Raw genomic sequence first — 18342 nt, forward strand, 5'->3', positions numbered from 1 at the left:
TCTCAACGTTGTAACTCCAGCTGATTTTGGGGAGGGTGAGGAAGATGCCAGAAAAAGTATATCAATCAAATCTCCTATGAAATCTCTCCTTTAATGGCAGTTGTGCAAATGGGCAGCATGAACCGCCATCACTAAAACGCATAGTATTTATAAGCTCTATAGCCGTGATGGCGAACCTATGGCATGTGTGCCAGAAGTGGCACGCAAGCTCTCTCTGTGGGCACGTGTGCCATTGCCAGCTGCTCTTCTGGTTGCTGGAACGCACATGCGCACTGTTCCAGCTGGTCTTCGTGGGTGCCGGAGCACCAGAAAACGGCCCGAAAAACTGCCCCAAAGCTCTTTTTCAGGCTGTTTTCAGGCCATTTTTTCGGGCAGTTTCAGGCTGTTTTTGGTTGAAAAACGGGTTGAAAATGGCCTGAAAAGAGCCCCCAAAAGCAGGCATGCGCACACTGGCTAGCTGTTTTTCAGGTTTCTGGTGCTCCAGTCCACACATGCATACACATGCATGCACGTTTGGGTATGGTTCCTCAGTGCCGAAAAGGTTTGCCATCACTGCTCTATATAATAGATTTAATTTTAAAAACTTCCCCTCATGTAGATGCAAAACTCAAAAAAGAATCCCCCAAAATCCCGCGCCCCCTCCCCTTGCAATGTTGTCCTGCCCACAGCAGCCCCAGATGCTTCACATTTCCCCGTCCTGCAACGTGATCCTGAGTTAGGAAATAAAAACCGGCACACCAAATAAACATAATACGAGAGAGAGAGGGGGGGGAGGGAGAGAGAGAGAGAGAGAGAGAGAGAGAGAGCAAAATCCACCACCTGTCACTCTGCGTGAGTTCCTGCACAAGAAACACCTGAAGAAGAAATCGCAGAGTGATGCGACGGGGAACCTCGAGGTCGTAGGATGTACGTCAAGCTGGGTAGAGTATTCCCAGTAACACATCATTCTGTTGGCCGCTCCTCTGTTGTGCAAAATGTCATTATTATTCTTTAAACTTTTCCCTTTACGTAGGAAACATCTTAAGTTTTAATCCCTTTAAAATTGAGCAAACTTCACTCAGAATTTGATGAGGCTCTAGAGAAAACACACTTCTGCAATATATTCAGAAAGTGCCATGAATCTTTAAACAAGGAGCCACCAAGTTCTTCATTATTTTAATTTTCTTAATTCCTAATTGTGTTCTTAATTATCTAGAGGTTACTAGATGACTCAGGAGATATAATAGTTGGCATCCATTAGCATGGTTGTAGCATTATGACTCATATAGTATTATTATGTGCTTTTTCCTTCCTTTGTGAGATGACAAGGGTAGTAGGTAGGGTGTCCAAAAGTAGGGTAGGATGAGCAGGAAACGACACTCTTGAAGTCAACTGGAAAGAAGAAAAGGGGCCAAACAGGGGTTGGGAATCATTTAATTCAGTTCCATGATTTCCATGGCCCAACTTCTTTGATCTCAACAAGTTAAAATAGGGGTCAAATTTGGTGATGTTGGGAGAATGCCAGGTAATGCAAGTTAGACCGACAAGGTTTTTTTTTTAAATCCTGAGGAAAAAAACAACAATAGGAAGTCACTTCTATATTGTCCCCCCCACCCAAATAACACAGAAGTATCCATAAAATCAACAGACACCTAATCCAAATAAAAAAGAAGAAGAGCAGGGTAGGGTAGGCAGCCATCTTGAACCTAATTCCTTCCAGATGTGTTTCATTAAAAAGGTAAAAGTTCCCCTTGCACATATGTGCCAGTCGTTCCCGACTGTAGGGGGCGCTGCTCATCTCCGTTTCAAAGCCAAAGAGCCAGCACTGTCTGAAGATGTCTCCGTGGTCTTGTGGCTGGCAGGACTCAATGCCGAAGGCGCACGGAACGCTGTTACCTTCCCACCAAAGGTGCTCCCTATTTTTCTACTTGCATTTTTACGTGCTTTCGAACTGCTAGGTTGGCAGAAGCTGGGACAAGGAATGGGAGCTCCCTCCGTTATGCGACATTAGAGATTTGAACCTCCAAACTGCTGACCTTTCTGATCGACAAGCTCAGCATCTTAGCCATTGAGCTACCATGTCCCTTTAGTTTGGAATAGAGGCAAGAATTTAGTTTAGTCCATAATGCCCCAGTTGTTATCACCCATTTTATCTAGGGATGAAAAGAAGTGAAGCCTGACAGATCTGGGGAGGTTAAAACTCCAGAAGGTCAGTGGAAGCAAAAATGAAAAGAAAGCACGAGAATTTAAAGACGGCAGAGGAACAGGGATGAAAACGTTCAACTGGGATGAGCAAACGATTCCCATTTTCCAGAGATGGGTTTGCAAATTTGAAAAGACATTTCTGAATGGCAACTGATTACGAGGGCAGGGATTGAACGCAAGCACACATTCACACGTGCTCTCCGGCTCTTGAAGAGCTGGCTCACCAATTCACCATCTGGTTTTCAAGTTTGCAACACCTGCTGAAGTCTTGAGCGTTCGAACTCGCAGGAGCGGGAGTGCAGAAACAGTGAGGTTTCGAATGCAACACCTGTTCCAGTGAATGCATCCTTAAACGAAACTGGCATTTTTGCCTCTTGATCAAAGTGCTCCGTGTCCTGTTTACAAAAAGCTGTTTTTTTCTTAGTTGCCTCCAAGTTGTTCCTCAAACCGCACACCAGTCTAGGTTTGTAATTGTTTTATATCAAAATACATAATTGCACAATATTTGGCCACCGAAAATGAACTGCCCTGAGCTCCTGTTCTGATTCCAACCGTTGGAAAACAATTATTGTAAAAACAAAAAGCTGCAGAAAAGCAGAGAGGATAACATTATACTTGGATCACGTCATAATCAAATAAATTCACTCGGTTGTCCTAGATCCCAATAAAACATGGCTTAATATATATATTGCGCCGGAAACTCACGCAAATTGTCTACGGTACCTTGAAACTGCAAATCTGAAAGTTGCCAAAACAAACAGTACCTCTGGAGACAGAAAGCGAAGGGTATTCAATTTAAATCTTCCCCAAGTTTTTTTTAAAAAAAGAACAACATGAGAACAATTAACCCAGGGGTTCTCAAACTACGGCCCGCGGGCCAGATACGGCCCTCTGGAGCCATGAATCCAGCCCGCACAGGACCACAAGGCTGCCCTTCCCACCCATTGGCCCCATCCTTCAGCTGGCGAACCCCATGGGATGGAACTGGAAGATAAGGCCATTTTTGCTTCTAGCTGCTGGAGAATCCAAAAACACGATGCACGGAAGCCCCGGGAGGGGAAAACAGTGCCCCCCACCTCTGCTTCTTAGCTTGGGTTTCCTCCGTCCATCTGTCCCTGGGCAAAAATTGGCAATGCACACCCCAAAGCAGCCGCATCCTTTCACTAACCGGCTTTCCACCCGCAGGAGCATAAGAAATTAACATTTAATTTTGTGTCTTATTTGGACTGCTAAAATGGCCACTCCCATCCAGTCACACAGACACCTAGCCATGCCCACAGAGTCAGCCTGGCACTCCCCCCACAATCTGAGGGACCATGAATTGGCTCCTCCCCCGTTTAAAAAAATTGAGGACCCCTGGATTAACCCAAACGAAGAAAACTTCCTGCAAGTAGAAAGAAACACGTGTCGAAGGACAAGCTGTACCTCTGCCCGACTTTTTTCTCGCCACATTAAGTTTTCTATTTGCAGAGTTTAAAAAAACAAAAACAGTATAGGGAGGCATTTGATCTGCCATACAACCAAGATGCAAATTTCAATTGACTTCCTGCCGTTACTTATCCTATGGCTGATTTGGTTCAGGGTTCTTGAAGCAGAAGCCAAAAAACTGGAATGAAAGGAGAACCCGGGTTGAATCAGGAAAACAAACTTTCCTCCCAAAACAGAGGAGAAGGGACAGATTCTACCAACATGGAAACTCTGGCTGGCTGCTCCTCATCAGGCATATACTCCTGCTTGATTAAAGAGGGGGGGGGGGGAAGAGAAATGGATCTGTGATGGCGAATCTGGAGCACACTCTGTGGGCATGTGCCGTTGCCAGCTGCTCTTCTGGTCGCCGGCACACACATGCATGTCTTTACGGGTGCTGGAGCACTGGAAAACAGCCTGAAAAATAGCCAAAATCCAGGCTGTTTTTGGCCAAACAAACCTGGCTTGAAAACGGCCCAAAAAACCAGTCAAAAAGCCCTTTTCCAGGCTGTTTTCAGGCCATTTTTGGGGGTGGTTTCAGGCTGTTTGTGGCTAAAAAACAGCCTGAAAATGAATCTGAAAAATGGCCTGAAAAAAAACAGCCTGAAAACAGCCCCCCCCCCCAAGTTGGCACGTGCGCACTGGCCAGCTGGTCTTCGGGTTTGCGATGCTCCAGCGTGCGTATGCATGCACATTCATGCGCGTTCAGGCTTGGGCACTTGGTGCCAAAAAGGTTTGCTGTCACTGAAATAGATAATCCCAAATAACAAAAGTCTCAGAACTCCCTGAGATGGGAAAAAAACGAAGTCTGTCTTATCAAGAGAGAGTGGCTGGCATCTCCGTCATCCTGCATCTCTTCTGTGCCACCTTTGTAGCCAAGGGCTCCTTTGGAAGGGCATCTTTTCTCTGGTGGGGAAGGCAGGCCCCACAAGGCAAGTCTTCTGAAGTACCCTTGGGCTGCACCGAGGCTCGCCTTCCTCTCCATTGAGTTAAAAACCAGGACAGAGAAGAGGGAGTCTTCTTGTCCTGCTAATCCAAATCGCTGTGATGCAGGCAAAGGAAGGACCCAGAACGAAGACGGGGCCTGTCACCTTAGAATAGGTGGTTGAACTACTGCTTTTTACACGGCTGGCTGGCAGGCCAGCTTCTCTTCTCAGTTCCAGACCACCTGGCTGGAAAAATAAAAAATAAAAACCACAGGGCAGGTGAGTCGGAAACGTTTCCGGAGAGGGCAGATGGAAGAGGCTACCTGAGGTTAATAAGACGCACAATCAGAATCTTCTGTGGGCACTTCTTCGTGTCTTTGGAAAGGAAAAAGTAGGCCAGCTGGACCATGGGGGACCAAAGTGCCCCTAACGCTGAGGTCAGACCACGTTGTCGGAAGGGTTGTGGTTCGTCTTTTGATGCTGGCAGTTCCTTTCGTTCAAGAGGCCAATCATCTCGTTGTTCGAGCGGGTGCCCGCCTTTTCGGGCAAGGAGGGGTCCGATTTGGGGGGGCTCCCATCGGGGGTTTGGGGGCAGCTCTCCAGGCGGGAGGCCAAGAGACCGTTTTGGTACTGGAGGCGCGTGATCTGCCCGGACAAAGAAAGAAAGAGAGAGAGAGAGAGAGAGAGAGAGAGTAGGTGAAGAAGCGTGATTAAAATAAGGATCATTAAAACATGAAAACAAAGGACTATTCATTACAGATTAACAGAGTTGGAAGGGACCTTGTAGGTCATCCAGTCCAGTCCCCCACCCAAGCAGGATGTCAGGGTTCCAAAAGCATCCAAAATTAAATCGGAGTCCCAGGCAAAGTATCCCTCAAAGTTCCAATTTATTAAGAGAGCCATGTTGGCACATCTGGGAAAACCTGAATCTGAAAGCTTCCCAGTTTTCCTCACCCAGTTGAAAGTTCAAGATCTTGCCCCCACACCCACAAGTCCATCACATGGTCCAATCTTCCACTGCCATGCTGGAAGTTCCACCCACCCAGTTCCGGTCAGGTGCAGAGATGCAAAGGATGACCTTGGCTTTCTAGAAAGTATTTTGTTATGGCTATATATCATCTAACTCTGTACAATCCTCCCCTGCCATTTTCTCACAATAGAAAATGCACAGTGGAATAATAGAAAGTGTGGCAGGCCTGAGATCCAAAAGAAAAAATGGCTGCAGGCATGACACAGGAGACCCTCTGCCATTTTTGACAGATGGCAGTCCAGTCTCTTCTTGAAAGTTTCCAGTGATGAAGCTCCCACAAATTATGCATTACAGGCAGTCCTCAACTTATGACCGGCCACTCTAGATTTGATGTTCGAAGGACCAGCCTGCCGTGCCTTTGCCAATGAAAATGAAGTTGGCTCCATTTTGAGCCGCGACGGCCTCCTGCAACCCTTTCCCAGCAAAAATGGAGCTCGGGGAGGCAGCCTGGGCTCCATTTTCAGCAGCGACAGCCTTCCCAGGGTCCATTTTCGCTAGCAGAGGGCTGCAGGAAGCCATCGTGGCTGAAAATGGAGCCAATAACATTTTCACTGGCAGAGGCACCACAGGCCGGTCCTTCACTACCTCCAGGGTGGTCCTGTGGGGTAGATTTAAGCACCTTGTGGGCCAGATGTGGGCCACGGGCCTTCAGTTTGCCACCCCTGCTCTACAGCATAATCCCATCCATGTACTTCAGAAACAGAATATTTTACTGAATCCCATTATCTAAAACGAGAAATGCTCTTCCAAATCTTTACATACAATACAATACAATAGCAGAGTTGGAAGGGACCTTGGAGGTCTTCTAGTCCAATCCCCTGCCTAGGCAGGAAATCCTATATCGTTTCAGACAAATGGCTATCCAACATCTTCTTAAAGACTTCCAGTGTTGGAGCATTCACAACTTCTGGAGGCAAGTTGTTCCACTGATTAATTGTTCCAACTGTCAGGAAATGTCTCACTAGTTGTAAGTTGCTTCTCTCCTTGATTAGTTTCCACCCAATGCCTCTTGTTCTGTCCTCAGGTGCCTTGGAGAATAGTTGGACTCCCTCTTCTTTGTGGCAACCCCCGAGATATTGGAACACTGCTATCATGTCTCCCCTAGTCCTTCTTTTAATTAAACTAGAAACACACAGTTCCTGCAACCGTTCTTTATATGTTTTAGACTCCAGTCCCCTAATCCTCTTTGTTGCTCTTCTCTGCCCTCTTTCTAGAGTCTCCACATTTTTTCTATATCGTGGCGACCAAAACTGGATGCAGGATTTCAAGTGTGGCCTTACCAAGGCCTTATAAAGTGGTATTAACTCTTCACGTGATCTTGATTCTATCCCTCTATTAAGGCAATCAAATAACTAACTATTTTTGGGGGGTGGGGGGGGACATGTAGGGGTGGGTTCCGGCTTCTGTTACTGCCGGTTCGCTCAGGGACACACTTCAAGGGGGGCACGCTACTTGCATGCATGCACAGTAGTATACAAATTGCTTCTGCACATGTGCAGAAGCAAAAAACAAGATGGTGCCGCCGATAGAACCAGTTTGGGGGCATGCCTGGCCAAGTTACTACCTACTCGGCTGAACCGGGCCGAACCGGTAGGAACCCACCTCTGGAAATATCATCCCTGAATTAAAAACTCCACCAAACGCATGGAGCAGAAGTCCTGTTTTCAGGGGGCAGGCGTTGTAGGAATGTCTGTGGTCATGCCTGCAAGCCATCTTTTCTTTTTGGATTTCAGGCCTGCCACACTTTCTACTGTACGAAACTGGGAGGGGGGATTATATGGAGTTGGATGTTACGTAGCCATAACAACATTCTTCTTAAAAAAACCAAGGTCATCTTTGTGTCTGCACTTGGCCGGATCTGGATGGGAGAAATCTGTCTTTGTGGCAGTGGGAGATTGGACCATGTGATGGGTGTTGGGGCAGGATCTTGAATTTACAACTGGGTGGAGAAAACCCGGAAGCTTTCAGATTCGGGTTTTCCCAGATGTGCCAACATGGCTCTCTTAATAAAATTCAACTTTGAGGAACTTCTAGCCTTGGTGTGTTATTTACTTATTTGGAATGCTGACATTAACCTGAATCTCGGGCTGTTCCAGGGTCAGAAGCTCGGACAGAGGAGGTCCACTTCCAAGGCCCCCCCTAGATGCCATTGCTTGATTGATGGCAGCTGACCCTGCCTGATTGCACAAGACCCACATGTCTCTATTTTGAAGCAAATCTGTCTTTACGGTATTTGAATGCATAAAACTGAGAATAAGTTCAGTTTAACTCTTGGGAGACTCAGGCCTAAAGCTCACCTTGACATACTGGAGATCTGTCAGAGCACGAACACTGAAGTCCGAGAGGTTCTGGGAACTTGCGATGACATTAAGCTGGTTGTTGCTGCCACTGATATTGGAAGAGATGGACTCGGTGCGCTCATGGTAGCAAAGGGACGCCGAGCGGTTCAGATTACTCATGTGAGACGGAGAACGTATTTCTGAAACTAGACGGAGAGGAAGATAATGCAGGAATCAGGTCAAATTACCGTATTTTTCAGAGTATAAGACGTACTTTTCCCCCCAAAAAGAGGATGAAAATCTGGGTGCGTCTTATACACTGAATACAGCATGTTTTGGTCTACTGAAACACCACCCACTTCACAAAATGGACGTGCAGAGCCTTTAGAAGGATTGTAGAGTGCTCCTGGGGGCTGGGGAGGGCAAAAATCCTGATCCTGAAGAGGAAACTCAAATATTTTGACCACCTAATGAGAAGGAAGGACTCAGTGGAGAAGAGCCTCATGCTGGGAAAGATGGAGGGCAAAAGAAGAAGGGAACAACAGAGAAGGAGGTGGCTAGATGGAGTCACGGAAGCAGTCAGCATGAGCTTAAATGGACTCCGGGGAAGGTAAAGGACAGGAAGGCCTGGAGGAACGTTGTCTATGGGGTCACGATGGGTCGGACATAACTTCACAACGACAACAACATTGAGTTGGATTCTGGGAGTTGAAGTCCACAAGTCTTAAAGTTGACAAGGTTGGCAACTTTGCTGGCTGAGGAACTCTGGGAGTTGAAGTCCATAAATTAATGAGTTGGACATGTGGAGCTTTCAGCTAAACCCTTCTTCCAGAGGCTCATGGGAACAGCATCTCCTTTTCCAATTTTTTTCTCCATTAACAATATGAGGTAAATTACGCGCTGGCCAAAAGCGAGCTTCCATAGCTGGTCTTGAAGCTGGCTTCTGCTCCATCGCTACCCTCATAACTCCACATTTTAGGGCAGTGTTTCTCAACCTTGGCAACTTGAAGATGTCCGGACTTCAACTCCCAGAATTCCCCAGCCAGCATTCGCTGGTTGGGGAATTCTGGGAGTTGAAGTCCGGACATCTTCAAGTTGCCAAGGTTGAGAAACACTATTTTAGGGTCTAAGGATCCCAATACATAGTTTGGAATGCCGTGTGATCAACCCACTCTTCAAAGTTAACAGAATTTAAATTTGGCTTCACTTAAACCAGGGGTGTGAAACTCAAGGTCCGCAGGTGGGATGCGGCACGCAGGGCGCTTAAATCTGGCCCATGGGGCCAGCCTGGAAATAGCTGGTGCCTTTGGCAGCCAAAGTGTGCCATGTGCTCCCTTTTCGGCCTGGACAGCCTCCTGCCAAAATGAGGCACGGGGGTGTGTTTGAGGCTCCCTGCACCGCATTTTGGTTGGCAGAGTGCTGCAGGAGGCCGTCCAGGTCAAAAACAGGGCACAGAGGGGCCACACAAGGCCCCCAGCACTCTATTTTGGCCAGAAGGGTGGTGCAGGAGGCCATCCAGGTAGAAAATGGGACCCGGGGGGGGGGGCGTGTGAGGCCCCCCCGCACCTTGTTTTGGCCAACAGGGTGCTGCAGGTGGCATCCATCCTCTCTCCTCCCACGGCTAGCCCACAGAGAACTACAATGTTGATCTGGCCCTCGAAGAAATCCAGTTTGAAACCCCTGACTTTAATGGTTTATAGCACACGTGGACGCTGAATGGTCCCTCCCTGTCTGGGGAATAAATAGAAGGAAAGGGGAGTGGTGGTCGTAGGAGACAACAGTTCGTATTTCTGGAGATTTTGCTGATTGTGTTTCATGCCACAAAGACTGCTTGCCAGAACTTCATTTGTAGCCCTTTGGCTGGGAGTTCACGGTCTGGCAATTATCACAAGGAACTGATGAGGTCTGTTACTCTTTGAAGGACTCTTGCCTGGACTTTTCGGTGTGTGAATACCATTAATTCACAGGAGATAAATAAAAAGGGGTTTTTTGTGACAAGGAATCTGTTTCTTGTTTCTGCTAAGACTGGGACAGAACAGGTAGGTTATTTCGGATGTGTGAGGAGACACCTGGAAAAATATGGCATTCTTCACTTAATCGTCCAAGGAAAAATTGAAGGCAAAGGAGGTCCAGGCAGAAGAACAACATCTATGGGTTCAAAATCTAAGGGACTGGTTTGGACAAAACTCAGCAGCTCTTTTCCATACGGCTGTTGATAAAAATAGGATTGCCAACATGATCGCCAATATCCCATAATGGAGGAGGAGGAGGAGGAGGAGGAGGAGGAGGAGGAGGAGGAGGAGGAGGAGGAGGAGGAGATACATTTGGCCTAGATGAGTCTTCATTTCCAATCTCCAAGCATCTTTTCATGGAATTATGGCATTCTTTGGTGAACTCTCCTGCACCTCACCAAGCAAAGCATTAATGCGTTGGCACTCACCCGCCCCCAAGCATCAAATGCATTTTTTTTTTACCTGACAGCTTGGAATGCAAGGATCCTCTCTGTATAATGGACTGGGGCTGGGATCTATCCGGCGGTGCTACAGGCACACAGAATGGAGGGGAAGGAGGAGGTGATGGAACCGGACAAAAGAGAGAGATGCAAAAGGAGAAACAAAAATCAACAATAACATTGCCGTGCATGGAATGACAACATTACAAGTAGTTCTCGACTTATAACCATCATTGAGCTCTGAATTACGGTTGTAAGTTGAGCCAAATGGTTAAGCAGATCATCAAATGATCGCACGTGAGTTTATGCCTTTTTCCACCACACCACCCCATTGTTTGGTGAATGTGGTAAAGCAAACACTGAAGTCATAAAGTGAAAGCTATGGTCACTGAGTGAATGTCATCGTGGTTAAATGAACGCAGTGGTTGGTGGTTGGTTTTTGCTGGAAATCAGAAGTAACAGTTGGTTTCCAGCTAAAAATGTCACAAATTATAGTCGTGTGAGCACAAGTTTGCAGGAGTCAAAAGCATCATCAGCTTGGAATCACGATGCCCCTATCTGTCTGTCCGTCCGTCCATCCGTCTGTCTATGGCTCTATGTATGGATGTATGTTCCAGCATAACTCTGGAACGCCTCGAGCAATTTCAACCAAACTTGGTACACAGACAACGTACCGTATATACTCGAGTATAAGCCGACCCGAATATAAGCCGAGGCACCTAATTTTACCCCCAAAAGCTGGAAAAGTTATTGACTCGAGTATAAGCCTAGGGTGGGAAATGCAGCAGCTACGGTAAATTTCAAAAATAAAAAATCAGTGTTATTTGAAACTCAAAGTTATGTTTATTCAAGGGACCCGCTTAATTAAAGTGTTCTATAATATCAGTATGACTTATAATACTGCAAGTCTGCAATATTAAAATACTTGTATAGGGGATTCCCGGGATCCCCCGAAGAGATCAAATCACAACCAGTATGCCACCTTCTTGGTATATTGTTTTTATTTTCACTGAGTTTTTTAAAATGAGCATTATTTCATCCTTTTTTTCTTCATGTTTGATTGGTATCTGCAATTTGTGTTAATTCTGTTCATACATATAATATAAATGAAAAACCCAGCTCTCTTAAAAAATATTTTAAGTTCTTTCTGGTGCTCCCTTTTAGAATTGGCCAACTAATATTTCTGTTCACCCAACTAATGTCAGGCAGAGTTAACTGAAAAAGTAATTTTTCATGAAAGGACATTTTCCTAGGATTTTAATTGTTCTTACTGTCAGATTGCTCGTTATTTCCAGCTTGAGTCTCCTTCTGACAAGTTTCCATTGCTTCTTGTCCTGTCCTCAGGTGCTATTGCTGCCGCCGCCTCCTCCTCCTCCAACAGCACCAGCACATTTGCTGCCCAGCGCTATGGCTGAGGTGAAGCCGCCAAAGCTCCCGCTGGCGCCCCCGCAGCGTTGGGCGGATATCCGGCAGTGCTGTTGGAGGAGGAGGAGGCGAACCAGCCTGCCATCGCCGGCCACTGCCAGCCCCGCCGCTCTTCCCACCCCCTTCCAAGCCCCTTCCAAGCCCCACAGTCCAGCGGATGGAGCAGCGAAACCCCGGGGCTTCGCTACTGCTCCCCGCATTTTCTGCACGGGGATCCCTTGGAGAGGGGATTCCAGCCTGCCATCGCCAGCCACCGCTAGCCCTGCCGCTCTTCCCACCCCCTTCCAAGCCCCACAGATCCCCGTGCAGAAAATGCGGGGAGCAGCAGCGAAGCCCCGGGGCTTCGCTGCTCCATCCGCTGGACTGTGGGGCTTGGAAGGGGGTGGGAAGAGCGGCAGGGCTAGCGGTGGCTGGCGATGGCAGGCTGGTTCGCCTCCTCCTCCTCCAACAGGCAACAGCACTGCCGGATCCAGTTGTAGACTCGAGTATAAGCCGAGGCGGCTTTTTTCAGCCCAAAAAGTGGGCTGAAAAACTCGGCTTATACTCGAGTATATACGGTATGCTCTGGAAACAAATACTGGGGTGGGGGAGAGACTCCTGGGGTATGGGTGTATGTCTGTGTGTATGTTCCAACATAATTCTGGAACACCTGGCCCATTAAGGAGAGCGAGTGTGGCTTCCTAGAGCAGCAATTGTTTGTGATGTCAGTTCCTTCGCAGCTTCCTCTGGAAAGCCAGCCATGACATTCGCCCTCCAGTGGACCAATGGGGAAGTGCCTGATGGATTTGGGGCAACGTGCCAGGATCGTAGACAGGGCGAGGAAGAGGAGCGCATGGGAGGGGGAAGGGAGAGGACAGGGATGATGGGCGTGGGAGTAGGGGGAAGAAAGGCCCCTCTCAATGGCTCCTGGTCAGATAAATGCTTTGACATCTATAAATACCTGGGCAACGGCGGATTATCAGATGGTAAGAGTTATAATTCCAGCCCCCCTCCGCACTTTCAAGTCCGTTGATGCGTATCTGGCACCAATTGCCTTCAGCATTGATAGATCAGTATTTTGGGTACAAGTAGCATGAAAAAAACTCATCGTGCTTTGGAAGTCTATCCTGGCTCCCCATTTTTTTGCGTCTGATGGGGCCCTGCAAATGACTTCAAATGCAGGCTGAGAGTCAAGTCCAAATCCAATTCACGTGACCCAAAGGGGTTGGAGCATTTATCAGAAGTCTGAATCCAGGTCGTAAGTACAGGTAGTCCATGACTTACAACTACAATGGAGCCCAAAATTGATGTGGCTATGCGAGACATTTGTGAAGTGGGTTTTATGATTTTTCTAAGAATATTCCAATAGTTTAATGCAAAGAAACACTAGGGGAGAAATGATAGCAGTCTTCCGATATCTCAGAGGTTGCCACAAAGAAGAGGAAGTCAAGATATTCTCCAAAGCACCAGAGGGCAGAACAAGAAGCAATGGGTGGAAACTAATCAAGGAGAGAGAAATTTCCTGACAGTGAGAACAATTAATCAGTGGAACAACTTGCCTCCAGAACTTGTGAATGCTGCAACACTGGAAGTTTTTAAGAAGATGTTAACTAATCATTTGTCTGAAGTGGTGTAGATTTTCCTGCCTAAGCAGGGGGTGGACTAGAAGACCTCCGAGGTACCTTCCAACTCTGTTGTACTGTTATTCATTTGTTAAGTGAATCACTGCAGTTTCTAAGTTAGTAGTCCAGTTGTTAAGCAAATTTGGGTTCCCCGTTGACTTTGCTTATCAGAAGGTCCACGAGATCACATGATCCCTGGGATACTGCGACCATCATAAATATGAGTCAGCTGCATGACCCTGGGGATGCTGCAATGGTCGTAAATGTGAAAAATGGTCACAAGTCCCTTTTTTCAGTGACCAATTAAGCACTGCCTATTCTGCAGAGGAAGCTGTAAAGCTGAATGTCGACCACTAGAGGGCGGAAACCTAACACTGAATGTTACTGAAACCAGAAGACTCAACTTTAATCAAAAAAGGACATTGGCAGCTGGAGAGGAGAGGAGAAACTTTCCCTTGGGGCAGTTTTATTGGTCCTGTGTGTGTTTTCCCTCCCATTGCATTAAAAAGCTTTTTCAGGCTGAGTCAATTGCTCAAGAGCTATGGAGATTCTCTGTCATCCAGGTCACGGGTGTCCCAAAAGTGTTTTTTCAGGAGGCAACTGGACTTTCTTGATTGTTTTTTCTTTTGAAGACATTCTGCTTCTCATCCAAGAAGCTTCTTCAGCTCTGGCTGGATGGTGGGGAATGGAAGGATGTATACTCCTTGCAGACAGCTGGACATCTGCATCCTTTTAGAGGGTTGTTGATGCTTCTTGGAGTTTTTCTGTATCCTCAGGGTCACCCGAGTTCCCGTAGTCTGCATTTTTTCTCTCTGGAAATCCATTCCTTCTCCCGCGCCATTCCAAGGATGCTCATCCCAAATTGTATAGCTAAAGTCTGTAGAGATTCTAAGTCATCCAGATCACGGTTGTCCCAAAAGTGCTTTTTTTCAGGAGACAACTGGACTTTCTTGTTTTTTTCTTTTGAAGGCATTTCACTTCTCATCCAAGAAGCTTCTTCAGCTCTGACAGGATGGTGGGGAATGGAAGGATTTATATTCCTTGCAGTCATCTGGTCATTGGTACTCTCTCGGAGAGTCCTTGAGGCCACTTGGAGGTTTATCTGTGTCCTCGGGAGTCACCTGAGTGGTGCAAATGGGTGTGTAGAGTCTTCTTGGGACTCTTGAAAGGACTGTGTGGAGGATTGGAGAAAGATGGTCTTGCATCCCTCCCCCTCTGTTGAGAAGGGGCTCTTCCATGTTAACACAGTTGGCCACAGAGGGGTTAAAGAGGCCATTCAGTTCATTCAGGGAGGGTTCAAAGATACGACGGCACTGAAAAAAGTGACCTATGACCATTTTTCACCCTTAAGACTAGAGATGGTATTCAGCCGTTCGGACTGGTTTTGTCAGCCTCCGCTTTGCTGCTGCTTCGGCTGCCATTGAAACAGGGAGGGGGGGCATGGTATTTGGGAGGGGACTGATTGCTGTGCTGGAGGAAGATTCTTGAGTTTGAACTGTCCACCTTACTGCGCATGTGGAGGAGGAGTGTTTCCCGCCAAGGCCAACGGCACCAGCATTCCATCCTAGTGATGCCTTTCGAAGTTATCTCACACCTGACACTTGGGAGAATTATGATTGGACTGTACATGGGATGCCAACGAGAGGGGAATGAATTATACAATATATTATTTGCTTTCGCGCCTAAATAATCAGACTTCACTTTGCTTCGCTTCTGATCATTTATAATTAGTAAAAGTACACTTGATTTCTATCAATGGAGTCCTGTGGTCTTCTTTCCTGATTATCGAATGAAGGAGTGCTGACAGGTTTGCCCAAACCAGTAGGGAAATTGTGGGAGGGCCTGGGGGGCCACCCATCCACCCAGGCTCTATCCTATTTAAGCACATTTGTGAGGCCAGGTGCATGCAGGCGCGAGGCGGCACTGGTGTGGCAAACCAGTGGTAACAAAATGTGAAACCTTCTGCTGCTTAGGACCATTGCCACATCCTCATGGTCATGTGATCAAAATTCGGATGCTTGGTAACTAACTTGCATTTATGACGGTTGCAATGTTATGTGATCCCGTTTTGCGACCTCCTGACAAAGGGGAACCCTCATTCACCTAACAACCGGGGTTACTCACTTAACAACTGCAGTGATTCCCTTAACAAAGAGGGCAAGAAAAATCATAAAATGGGGCAAAATCCACTTAACCGACGTTGTGGTCATAAGTCAAGGACAACCTTGTAACCTGCTGAGGTTTCTTGATTTTTTGGGGGGGTGGTAAGGCAAAAATCCTAAATTTTGGGCTCCTTCTCTTCTCTGAGCTTAGTTGTTTGCCTGCAGATGTTTCATTACCCAACTACGTAACATCATCAGTGCTTATTCAAAACACTGTAGGGAGTTAGCACCCAGCCCTCTCCTAGGAAAATGAGATACTTTAGGAAATATTAAAAGGACATTAAAAGGGAGGCAGAGACTCAGCCCCCATGCCTGCCCCCCCTTTGTCAATGAGCCATTAAAGGCTTGGACCAATCTATTCTACATAACAAGGATCCACCTCCTTCAGGCAGAGCCATAATAGGAATTGTCCAAAGCCCTTTCATTATATCATCACCCAGCAAGCTCGGGACTCAGGACAGCCTACCGAGTTGCCATGGGAGTCTGACAACCAATCAGAATACAAGCTCAAATTCAAAGTCCGAGGGAGGGCATAAAACCCAGAGCATCTCCTCCCTTTTTTTCTTCTTCATCCAACCTCTTCAAGACATGTGATCCTGTTCACCATTAAAACCTTCTTTCCAAGCAGTCTCCATGTTTCCAATGTCTTTTTCCTCACTTGGAACTGAAGCCGGATGGACACTTCCCCCCACAACACTGAATAGATAAATGACTCAAAGAATAACACTTGGAGGCTCACTCTGTGATCTGGCATTTTCCTGTGCCTCCTCTTGCGCTGCCCCCCCCCCCAATGCAGCCAAAGTGAAGTGGGGAACTTACTTGTGACAGCTGGACTCAAAGCCGTCACTCCGTAATAAGAGAACGGTCCAGTTTCAAACTTCATGTTCTCCTTCCCGGCTTCTACCTCCACTTTGCCCTGACAAAAGAAAGCAAAGACCAAAATAAAAGTCAGGATAAAACATCACCAGTTTAGCAGCTTTTCAGAAGTCTTTCAGTGCAGCTAAAAAAAATGTTGAAGGTTATTATTTTAGGGAAATGGATATGGGGTTGCATTTCTCCCCTTTTATATTCTAAGGTGTTTTTGATCTGAATTGGGACCTTACTTTGCAGAATAAAAACGGTAGCGAGGGCAGGGGATATCTCTGTTGTGGCATTTCCAGTGGCAGACTCAGACAGTGAGGAGGTTGGGGAGGAACCTGGGCCAGTCCTGGAGTCTGGGGAACGTTTGGATGAGGGCTCTGTGTCGGAGGCAGAGAGGGGGCCAAAGCCGTATGCCAGTTATCAGCTGCCTTCAGAGTCAGACAGCAATGAGGCAGAAGAACAGCTGGAGCCTATTCCCAATGTGCGCTTGCACAGAGCTGCCAGACGAAGGGAACAGCTAAGGAACAAGGGCCGACTCGGGAGTAAAGATACAGGTGGCCGTTGAATGGCCCTTCCCATAGGGAATAAGAGAGGAGCGAAAGGGGAAGGGAGTTTGCAGGAGACAATTAGTTCAATTCATGAGGGTGAAGATCTGTTCCTGACTTCCAAGTAATTGCTGCTACAGCGTGGTGTTTGGAAGATATCGGCCTGGCAGCTCTCCAAGCCTAATAAAGGTCTTTAGTGGTGAAATCTTTTGAAAGACTGTTGGCTGGGACTTTGCTGGAGAGGAATTCACTTTAAACTAAACAAAAGGTGTTTTATCGGGATGAGGAGTTGGCTTTGTGCTTTTGGGAAGCCTAGGTCAGAACAATCTTTTTGGGAAATGGTCGTCACTTCCAAGCATTGCAATCTTTACCAGGAGTAAATTGGAGTTGAAAAATAGAATTGCAAATGTAGGGGCTTCTATCCAGATTAAGATAAGGGGGAGAAGGAGGTATTTAAATTAATACATAGTGGTTGTTTTTCCCCCCACTACGGTCAGTGGTGGGATTCAATTTTTTTTACTCTTGGTTCTGTGGGCGTGGCTTGGTGGGTGTGGCTTGGTGGGTGTGATGATTTGGTGGGCGTGGCTTGGTTTGGTGGGCATGGCTTGGTAGGTGTGGCAGGGGAAGGTTACTGCAAACTCCCCATTTCCTCACGATCAGCTGGGACTCAGGAGGGAGAGCATAGATGGGGTTGGGGCCAGTCAGAGGTGATATTTACCGGTTCTCTGGACTACTCAAAATTTCTACTACTGGTTCTCCAGAACTGGTCAGAGCCTGCTGAATCCCACCTCTGACTACAGTTCACATTTAGAGCCAAGAAAGCAAATTTTTATTCATGCATTTATTGGTCTGATTTATATAACTGTCCAACTCACTTTTATGTGACGCCAGGAAAATTCACGATGGAACAAATTACATATATAAAATAAGCAATGAATAAAAACAAAAACACATTACAGATGAGCTTCATTTAATCCAGGTGCATCCAACTTTGGCAACTTTCAGACTTGTGGACTTTAACTCCCTGAACTTCCCAACCAGCCTGATTTAACCCTTGGTGTAATCTACCATCCACTCAACCAGAAAACAGCTCTAATACACACCCAGAGCTCCAACCTTGGGCAAAAAGCCAAATATTCAGGATCTTACAAAAAGCCGAAAACAGAGATGGGCCAATCTAATCTCAGAAGCGGGATAAGAATGACGGGCACCATAGCAAAAAAAATGGCTGGGGAGCATAGCTGGCTGAGGAATTCTGGGAGATGAAGTCCACACTCCTTAAAGTTGCTAAGAAGAATAGGATAGAGCTGGAAAGGACCTTGGAGGTCTTCTAGTCTAGCCCTCTGCTCAAACAGGAGAACCAATATTATTTCAGATAAGTGGTTATCCAATCTCTTCTTAAAAACCTCC

General features: G+C 46.8%; 1 protein-coding gene across 1 annotated transcript in view; it reads right to left on the bottom strand.

The window, feature by feature from the left end:
* Nucleotides 1–4108: 4108 nt before the first annotated feature.
* CNNM4 (cyclin and CBS domain divalent metal cation transport mediator 4) overlaps nucleotides 4109–18342 on the bottom strand; it is a 72775-nt gene continuing 58541 nt past the window's right edge. Inside the window, 4 exon segments of the mRNA XM_032230070.1 lie at nucleotides 4109–5222; nucleotides 7905–8092; nucleotides 10361–10426; nucleotides 16346–16442. Of these exon segments, the coding sequence (XP_032085961.1) occupies nucleotides 5016–5222; nucleotides 7905–8092; nucleotides 10361–10426; nucleotides 16346–16442 (558 nt within the window). The 3' untranslated portion in view covers nucleotides 4109–5015.

The sequence above is a fragment of the Thamnophis elegans genome, chromosome 13, assembly GCF_009769535.1.
Source record: "Thamnophis elegans isolate rThaEle1 chromosome 13, rThaEle1.pri, whole genome shotgun sequence".
NCBI classification, from domain to species: Eukaryota; Metazoa; Chordata; class Lepidosauria; order Squamata; family Colubridae; genus Thamnophis; species Thamnophis elegans.